Here is a 10,651-nt window from a genome sequence, read left to right as displayed (position 1 = left end):
TGTTGAAATACGTTAAAGCTGATGTAAAAATAACAGCGCTCCAGCGGGACAGTCAGTATTTAAAAGAGAGTGCTCGTCGTCTATTGGTCAGAATCTGTCACAGCTGCAAACCAATCACAGCAAGCCCCTCCAAAACTCCAAACCCCTCCCCTCTCTGCCAGCCTTTCATTCTCATCTGTTGTAATGAGTGGATGAATGAGCAGGGAAAAAATTAATAAATAAATAAACAGGAAATCTAAACGACTTTTCGTCGACTAAATCTATGAAAGACTCAAATGTGACTAAGACTATTAAGCATTTTCATCTCAAGATAAAGACTAAGACTAAATCAAAAATGCCTGCCAAAATTAACACTGATATATGTATCTATAACTGTTTTTATTTGAATATAATTAAAATGCATTTGTTCATGCGCTGGCAATGCTATATATTCAGCATCATTACAGTCTTCAGTGTCACATGATTTTTCAGAAATCATTATAATATGCTGGTAAACATACTATAACAGTATCTATTATTTCTATGTACATTTATTTGATGAGTAGAAAAACATAACTATGGGAAACATGCAGTTATTCTGAGTTATATTTTCCAAGAATCATGAAAAAGCTGTGCGACGGGTTTCAATAGAAAGTGTGAATATGGCGGAGTACACTTCTGATGATTATTTAGTCATTATCGTTGTAATAAAACCATTAAATGATGAACATCAAGCTATGATACTGAAGTGCATGTCACTGTGTCTCTTAGAATTACACTAAGAACAATGTCTCGCAAAACTGTTTATTTGGCAAAGATGCTAAATCACTTGTAATAAAACGTATTACAAACCACATATTACAACACAAAAAGCTCTTTAACCGAGAAGATGGGCGGCTCTTAAAAGAGCCTTTGTGTGTTTCTGGTAACACGGACGTGTTTATCCTCCGAAGCCGTACAGAGTGCGTCCCTGTCGTTTCAGAGCGTACACGACGTCCATGGCGGTGACGGTCTTTCTCTTGGCGTGCTCGGTGTAGGTAACGGCATCGCGGATCACGTTCTCCAGGAACACCTTCAGCACACCGCGGGTCTCCTCGTAGATCAGACCGGAGATACGCTTGACTCCGCCGCGGCGAGCGAGACGACGGATGGCGGGTTTGGTGATGCCCTGGATGTTATCCCGCAGGACCTTCCGGTGCCGCTTAGCGCCTCCTTTCCCGAGTCCTTTACCTCCTTTACCTCTTCCAGACATTATTACAGATCTTCAAACTTCCACGTTGTACAATAGAATCTGAGTGAACGCTGTGGAGACGCAAGAAAACATTTACAATTGCTTACAGGACCTAGTTGAAACATGGCAAGGTGGAGTTTTGCAACGTCATGATGCGCGTCAGTCCAGAGAAATTCCATCAAATTTGAAATTAGCTAATTTTGTGCATAAAATCGTAAAATGTATCAGTTTAAACATCTGTTATGTTATTTATGTTCTATTGTGAATAAAATATCGGCTCATGTGATTTGAAATTCTTTTAGTTTTCATTTTAGTCAAATAATAAAAAAAAAAACATCCCAACATTTATATTCTCCATTAATTGTCATCATATATGCTATATATGCATAACTTTATATTAATTATTAATTAAAATACCTAATTTAATTTATATTGTGATTGTCACAGTCAATTGTTTTTTATTATACAGCATTTGTTTTTCTTTTCAAAAGCTCTCTGATCTCAGCAGTTTGATTAAGGTACATAGATGATGGACTCAATATTAAGTAATTTAATGCAACAGACATTTAAGATTTAGCCAAACTAAATAAATAAAGTATTTTAAATAATTAAATAAATACTTACAGTTTATATTGATCATATCTGTGCAACTGTAAAAAGGAAAGAAAAAATGCTATTTTTCTAGACTTGGAATACAGACTGATGTTAAGTAACTTCATGTTTTTTTTTTTTCATTTTGGCGCAGGACAGACTTGATCACTAAGACGATCAATCCTGGAAAGAAATGCACAACAATGCTAAAAAAATATATATATATATGGATACAAGCCTGAATAATAATACTATTTCAGCCCCAAGACTTTAAATAATTGTGCTTCTCGCTGATCATAGATGGAACATGGTGCAGTCTGATGATTTGTAATTTTAATCAGCATTAGCTAGGCCAGGGGTGTCCAAACTGTGGCCCGCTATCACTCCTGTGGCGGCCCGCGAGGGATTAAAAAAAAATGATAAGAATCTGCAGAGGTGGGCAAACTACGGGCGTTTTCATCCAATCCGTGAGGCAATTGTTCCAATATGCAGTATCAGTAAAATCCAATAGATGGCGCTGTAGCCTGTAGTGCAGTAAATAACCCCTGATTTACACCATCCCACCGCTCCAGTCGATCCGCGGCGCGTTCACTAAAGACAGGCGCCGCGTCTATTTGTGACGGACGCACAGCGAATACAATATAAAAAGTTATATAGCTATATACGCTACAAAACTGGCACAATAGTAAATAAGTTACATGTTTTAAAAATGTGAAAGTGTTCATTTGTTTTGAAAATGCCTTGTATTGTAACTGATTTAAAAATGCTTAAAAGACTCTCCAGTATCAAAACAAATGCCAGTGTTATCCTCCTGCTCACGGGTGCTGTCATTTGGGGAAAACATGGAAATAATTTGTCATTTTATCTTGCAAAGATATGATTTCTTCTTTTTCAGAAATTTTTATGAAATTTCTAAAAAATATTTTTTTTATGAAAATGGATATAGTACAGTTTTTTTTTTCTGGATTACAAATCGCATTTTTTCATCTGAAACGTGCTGTAATTTCCAAGGTGATTTTAAATAAAGCAATCAAGGTCAAGCGCAGATTGTGCATATTCCCGCTAGTTTCAGTTTCGCTTTAAATATTTAATGCTGGGCGATTATAATATATGTTTATAGTGAATGCCACTATAATTTGTGTTTGTTTTTTACTTATGTTTTCGTTTTTCTTTTCTGAACACTGCTAAATTTACAGGATTTTTTGTGGAGTGTATAGGGAATATAAAAACATGTTTCTAATGTTGGTAAATGTTTAGTTTATTTTACATTATTTCTGAATGAAATTATAAAATGTGTCTTATACATAGACTTGTACACCAATGCAACTTATCTGCGTGTCATAAAGTGCTCATAAAAATAGGTAGAGATGGTACAAGAAAAGAACTGCCATGTATGTACAAGTATAGTACAGTAGTAAGTGAGTGTCAATTTAGAATAAAAAAAAAAAAATCAAAGCTTCATTTATCAGAAACATATTATGCGGCCCCTCACTTAATGTGGAAAATTTGATGTGGCTCTCGAGTCAAAAAGTTTGCCCACCCCTGAGCTATAGGCTTATAGTCCTGAGGGTACTAATGCAAATAGGGGTGGGGGCAGTGAGTCAATTCTAAACATGTTTCCATAATGTCACAGAATGCAAATCATAATACTGTTTACTGTATCTATGCTATCCAGGTGTCTGGAGTGTGCTACAAAAATGAAATGGATCATTGACTTTACATATTTTTTATTTTTATTTTTTAACTTGTGATTGTGAGTCACTCAGTCATATTTAAGGGAAGGATACGAGCTGTCAGATAGGATCTGTTGGTGTTGATTACAGATATTGGATGAGAGTGCTTTTATGGTTTTAACCAAAAATATAAACAATAGTAAGTTATTATAATGACTAAAAATGGTCAAATAATAACATCTAGTGAATCTTTTGAGCATGAGGGAGGATCTAGAGTAGATTTGAAGTGTAATGGAGTGGAGACTCCATGTATGTTCTTTTATTTCATCAACCTAGTAATATTAATGACCCGTGCTTAACTATTCTGTGATACAGTTATTCTGTAATTATTGTTATTCGTACTATAAAAGGTATAATGTGAAAATGTTTAACATGGGCACTGCATTGTAAAAATTAATTCAATTGCTCTTCCATTCTCTTGAATTATTTCATTTTCCAGTTTTTTTTTGTGCAAATCGAAATTATATATTGTTACAACATTTAAATTTTTTTTTGCTTGTTTGTTTTTTTCAATTGCTAGCATTCCTTTGTCAAATGTCTTCATTTCTGTCATGCTGTGTCTAAAAGCATTTGTAAAAAAGATAAGAAAGATCCATGATTTTTGGTATGGGGTAAGCTTGTGTGAAAAGATCATTTAAGCATTTTAGAAATGTGTTAATTGACTCAATATTGTGTGAAAACAACATGAATTATGTTAATGGTATGGTATGGTCACAACAGATGGATGTTGTATTAATTGTGTTTAGAGTTTTTAAAATGACTAGATTGGACAAAGGGATGTTAGCAACTGAAAAAAAACTGTGAATATCTTAATTTAACGAAGGCCTAGTCCTGGCTTAAACTAAGCCCCGTTTCCAAACTTTAAATATAGTGTAAATCCTCTACCTCTGCAACAAAAGCAGCTTAAAAGAGCTGCTGAGAATTATTTTAATTGCTAATAATTGAGAAATAGCTGATTTCAATCTTAATGAATAACACCAAGTATTTCCATACATGGCCATACACGATAAAAAGGCACTCTCTGGATTGGTTTTGTTCAAAACAATACAGAACAACACAGAGAAGCATAAAAAATAAAGAAAATATTTGGAGTTGGACGAGGGAGAGGAATAGCTGGGATGAGGAAAAGGACTGGTTGGACCAGGGTGAGGACAAGGTGGACTAGAGAGAGGAGTTCGACCAGGACTGTCTGGTTTAGTTCAGCTACCAAATCAGGCATCAAGAGACTCCAGCAGACAATCAGGATTGCTGAGAGGAATATTTGTGTCCCCCTGCCCAACCTCCAAGATTTTTACATCTCCAGGATGAGGAAAAGGGCTAAGAAAATCACACCCTGCCTACTCTCTCTTTGAACTGTTGCCTTCTGGTCAGCGAGAACCAACCACCAGAACAGCCAGGCACAAGAACAGTTTCTGAACGCAGGCTATATTCAGCCTGAACAATTGTAAAACATTCATAACAATACATTGTCCATCATAACTGACACACTTATACAGAGAAAACCCAAAATTGTTTATTTGTGAACTGCGCACTGGTAAATAACCAATAAATAATGGTAATTATTATTTTTTTTAATAACTTACCGCAATTTCCTTTTGCCAGTAAAGCATTTATTGCTGCAATTCTGTCACTTTTCTTTTATATTCCATAAAGTACTGATGATCCTTCACTATGCTGTACACATGCTATCTAAAACGAATCCACTCACACACACTAAAATGAACTTGCTGGCTGAATTATTATTATTGTTGTTGTTGTTATATAATTTAATGAATCTCATGTTGTATGTTCTACAGGTCGAACTGAGACATGACAAGTAATGCAGTTTTTTGTAATGCCATTAATTGTTAGCATTTTGACCGTATATGATCTATAATTGACTGCATGTTCCTGTTGGATAGAAAACCAGTGCTAATGTTTTGACTGAATGACTAAATTTTGAATCGGGCTTGCTGTGTTGTGATAGAGTTAATACATGAAGAAAAAGATATTCAGTATTTTGAAATGTAGAGTTTGTATTTATTTAACAAAATGTAGGTTTTGGCCAGAAATAACTATTTGGCTAACTGTGTGATGTAGGTGTGGCACTTTGATAAACGCTTGTTAGTAATTTAAAATATATATATATATATATATATATATATATATTTTACAAATATGTATTGCATCAATGCAAATTACAAGTTCACACAATAGACATTCCAGGGCAACAATGATGTCCAGAAATTGTTGATATCCGTAATCTTTCCTTACACACATTTGACAAATTTCCAGCCTCATATCTAAATCAGGAAAAAAGAAAGAAAGCCAAAGAATGGTCCTCTGTGTTCACATTGTATACTGCTTGTGGACAATAACTCATGTGATAGTTTGTGGTTTGCAAAGTGGTACTTCCCTGGAATGTTGTGAGAGCTCATACACATGCATGTTAAAAGTTTCCGTTTAAAATGAGAAGGAACCATAAACCATAACACTGGGTCAGTTGCTGAAATACTATAAGGCGGTCTCTTAAGAGTGAGTAGAACTTTTTTTTTGTTCAGGTTCAAATTATACTAATCTACCTTTTCTATGTAACTGAATTTAAAATGTTATGACCAGCCTTGAAGAAGAAAAAAATAAATAAAAATGGATAACTTTAAAGACTAGTCAAAGTAGTTGACCACTGTAAGTAGTACAGCCACTGAGTATGAAATCTATATTAAAATATATTTATCTGTTTTTGAAAATATGTTGTATTAGAATGCACCTGTTTTACGGAGATGAAAAGCGATCAAGACTTTTGCAAAACATCTACAAACTAATATAACATTGTTGCAAAGTTGTTGTGTAATTTCAGTATACTGTAAATATTTTTTTTAAATGTTATATATAAGACGAGAAAGGTAGAACAGTGTTATCCTGCTGATTCATGCAATGTCATATTGCTTTCACCTTAACTTTCATCATTAATTTGTTTAAATTGTGTAACAAAAAATTAATGGGGGATGCTTTTGTTTGCGTCTCTCCCAACTTGTACCAGAAATCCAAAACATCATATAAACCTGATTGATATACCTGTGTGTGTGTGTGTGTGTGTGTGTGTGTTACATATAAATACTCTTGTATATAATAAATACTTTTAGATGTAAATGTATTTATTATATATAGATCAATAATTACAGAAACATAAAAAAGGTAATCACCAATAGTTTAGACCAGCTGTGGCACAAACCTTACACTAGTGCGTGCGTGTGTGTATGCAAATTATACACATACACACACACACACTATTGTAAGGTTTGTGCCACAGCATACATGTTTATATGTACTTTGTAGCACAGTTCATGGGAAGGAAGGAAGGAAGGAAGGAAGAAGTCAGAGTCGGCGTGGCTGAGGCTCGGGTAATTTATTCCAACTTTTAAACAAACAAAGAAATACTCGTGCTCTCTGGCACTTCCAATAAACAATAAGTTCAGCACTTGGGTCGCTCACAGCCACAGACGTTCTCCCCGAGTCCTCAGTCCGTCTCTCTCCCCTGCTCGTCTGCCTTTCTGTGGCTTTTACACTCTCTCCCCGCCAATCACTGGAAATGAGAAACAGGTGAATGTCATCTTGCACTTGACCCACTTACTCACCGCTCGTCTCCCATCTGTGCCCCCGGCCTGTGGATCACCTTGAATTTAAAGGGCTTGAGGGCCAGATACCAATGGGTGATCCGCACGTTGGTATCTTTCATGCGGTGGAGCCATTGTAGGGGCGCGTGGTCCGAACAGAGAGTGAACTCTCGTCCCAGGAGATAATAGTGGAGGGTGAGAACGGCCCACCGGATCGCCAGACACTCCTTTTCAATGGTGCTGTACATAGTCTCTCTCTTTGAGAGCTTGCGACTGATGTACAGCACCGGCCGTTCTTCACCCTCTATCTCCTGGGCCAGGACGGCCCCAAGCCCCCTGTCCGATGCGTCTGTCTGCAGCAAGATGGGGAGAGAAAAATCAGGAGAGTGCAACAGCGGTCCGCCACACAGAGCAGCCTTTACCTGGGTGAAAGCCTGCTGACACAGCTCCGTCCACTGGACCGGATCTGGTGCTTCCTTTTTAGTAAGGTCAGTCAGCGGGCTGGTGAGGTCCGAATAATTAGGCACAAACCTAATAATAATAATTAGGCACAAACCACAAGCCTTACCTCCTTATTGGTCTTGGGTCTCGGGTAGGCCGCAACCGCTGCGGTCTTATTAATTTGGGGACGCACCTGCCCATGGCCCAAGTGGAAACCCAGATACCTGACCTCCACATGCCCAACCGCACACTTCCTTGGGTTAGCCGTCAGTCCGGCCGCCCTCAGCGCTCTCAGTACAGCCCGCAAATGCTGCATATGCCGCTGCCAGTTGTTACTATAGATGATGATGTCATCCAGATACGTAGCGGCATATGCTGCATGCGGCTGCAGAAATTTATCCATGAGGCGCTGAAATGTGGCCGGTGCCCCGAATGGAAGCGTAACGAATTGGTGTAATCCGAACGGCGTTGTGAAGGCTGTTTTTTCTTTGGATAATGGTGATAAGGGGATCTGCCAATATCCCTTAGTTAAATCCAGTGTCGAATAAAATCGAGCTGTGCCCAGCCAATCAAGCAGTTCGTCAACCCGAGGCATTGGATACGCGTCAAACTTCGACACGGCGTTCACCTTGCGATAATCCACACAGAATCGTACCGAGACGTCTGTTTTAGGAACTAAAACTATCGGGCTTGCCCAACCGCTATGGGACTCCCCTATTACTCCCATTTCTAGCATCGCTTCTAATTCTGCCTGAACTACCTTTTTTTTGTGTTCAGGTAATCGATACGGCCGGCTGCGAATCACCACCCCCAGCTCAGTCTCTATGTGGTGAAAACGCGGCTTGTAGCTGGGCTGCGTCTGTACGAATCACCTCATAATTAAGATTCCCAACTCGCCGTATGACCTCAAAGGGTCCTTGCCACTTCGCGAGTAATTTAGAGCTAGACGTAGGCAGTAATACAATAACTTTTTCTCCCGGTGCAAATTTACGTAGCCTGGTTCCCCGGTTGTACAGCCGGCTCTGCCGGTCCTGGGCCTGTAACAAATTCTCCATTGACAGCCGCCCCAAAGTGTGGAGTTTTGCTCTCAGGTCCAGCACATATTGAATTTCATTTTGGCTGTCTGAAGGCCCGTCCTCCCAAGTTTCTCTCAGGACGTCCAGCACCCCACGGGGCTGACGACCAAAAAGAAGCTCAAAGGGGGAAAACCCCGTGGAGGCTTGCGGGACCTCCCGCACAGCGAACAAGAGGGGTTCCAGCCACCGGTCCCAATTTTTGGCGTCTTCCTGGACGAACTTCCGAATCATGGTTTTTAATGTGCGATTAAATCGTTCCACCAGCCCATCTGTCTGTGGGTGGTAGACGCTGGTGCGAATTGACTTAATGCCCAACAATTCGTACAGTTCGCGTAACGTCCGTGACATAAACGCCGTGCCTTGATCAGTGAGAATCTCTTTCGGGATTCCCACTCGGGAGATTAACGAAAGCAGTGCGTTCGCCACACTTTTTGCAGAAATGTTGCGAAGCGCCACCGCTTCTGGGTATCGGGTCGCATAGTCCACCAGCACTAATGCAAAGCGATGCCCGCGTTGCTGATCGTTCTAATGGCCCGATGAGGTCCATACCAATTCTTTCGAAGGGGACCTGCATTAGAGAAAGAGGGCTCAATGGAGCTTTTGGGGAGGCCGATAGATTTACCAACTGACATTCACGACACGCCGCGCACATTCTCGTGAATGCCCGGCCAAAAGAATCGGGTCATGAGACGATTTAGTGTCGCTGCCTGTCCTAAATGTCCCGCCATTGGATTACAATGAGCCGCCTGGAATAGCATTCAGCCACTCCCACCTGCGCGTCCACTCCCTTCCCCAGCTTTCTCCTTCCACAAGAGACATCCGCACACAAATACCCCAATAATTGACTAAACGCTGGCCAATTTGTCCCCAAAATCAGCGGATGCCGGAGGTGTGGATTAACTGCCACCTCCACATTATGTTTTTGCCCCCGAAATTGAATAAGCGCGGACATTAGAGGGTATTTCACCACATCCCCGTGTACGCACCGAACTGGAACCATGCGTCTTTTATCGAATGGTTCGAGCTGAATCAGGCTTTGGTGGATCGAGGTCTGGTTACAACCGGAATCCACCAAAGCAAGATAAGTACCCCCCTTAATACTCACAGGTACTTGGTACAGGCCAGCTTGATCGGGGGCAGCCTGTGGGGCATCCGGGAGCCGGATCATTGCTCCCACCTCCATCACTGGGCACCGGTCTATGAAATGCTCCGGGTCCCCGCACCGCCAGCAGGCCGGCCCAGGCCTCCCCGCCGCCCTAGTGGCAGGAAGTGGGTCAAGGGACTGACGGGGAGGGAGCGGAGAAAAAGGCACGGCTGCGGTCCCCGCACTGGCTAGCCCCGCCCCCCTGGGCGGCGCTCTCAGACTGGCCCCAGTCTCGGAAGGCGGTCCACCCCGCCCCCGGGGTGGAACTCGACCAGGGATGCCCGGACGGGACCTGGGAAGCGGGATAGGACGAGGGGAAGGGGAGACACTAGGGGAAAGAGAGAGAGAGAGAAACAGCTGGCAGAGATTCGCCGACTCCTTGGCACGCCACCATCTGGTCCTCCGCCAATTGGATGGCCAGGTCTAGCGATGTCGGGCGGTGGCACTGGACCCACTCTGCCGTCTTCTTCGGGAGACGGCCGATGAACTGCTCCAGCACCACTCGGTCCAGGATCTGCTCGAAGTCACTTCCCCCGGCCAACAGCCATTTGCGGCAGGCGTCCCGGACCTGCTGAGCCAACACGAAGGGCCGGCCACTATCGCCCAGCTCCAGCGACCGAAAGCGCTGGCGGTGTTGTTCTGGGCTCCGGCCGACCCGTTGGAGGATGGCTCGCTTCAGGTCAGCGAAGACCAGGAGGTTCTGGATGGGCAACTGTTGGGCCGCCACCTGCGCCTCCCCTGAGAGCAGTGGTATGAGATGCACTGGCCAGTGGTCTCGTGGCCACCCACATGCCTCGGCCGACTTCTCGAAGAGATCGAGGAAAGTTTCCTGGTCATCCTGGGGCCCCATCTTATTCAGGAGC

General features: G+C 41.8%; 1 protein-coding gene across 1 annotated transcript; it reads right to left on the bottom strand.

The window, feature by feature from the left end:
* Positions 1-919: 919 nt before the first annotated feature.
* LOC306868001 (histone H4) lies at positions 920-1,231 on the bottom strand (the record flags this gene model as incomplete). The annotated part of the gene is made up of 1 exon (XM_079413969.1): positions 920-1,231. One exon carries the CDS (start codon positions 1,229-1,231, stop codon positions 920-922), a length of 312 nt encoding a protein of 103 aa, XP_079270095.1.
* Between the last annotated feature and the right edge of the window lie 9,420 nt (positions 1,232-10,651).

Source organism: Barbus barbus (genome assembly GCF_936440315.1).
Source record: "Barbus barbus genome assembly, chromosome: 50".
Classification (NCBI taxonomy): Eukaryota; Metazoa; Chordata; class Actinopteri; order Cypriniformes; family Cyprinidae; genus Barbus; species Barbus barbus.
This window is presented reverse-complemented; position numbering and strand designations above follow the sequence as displayed.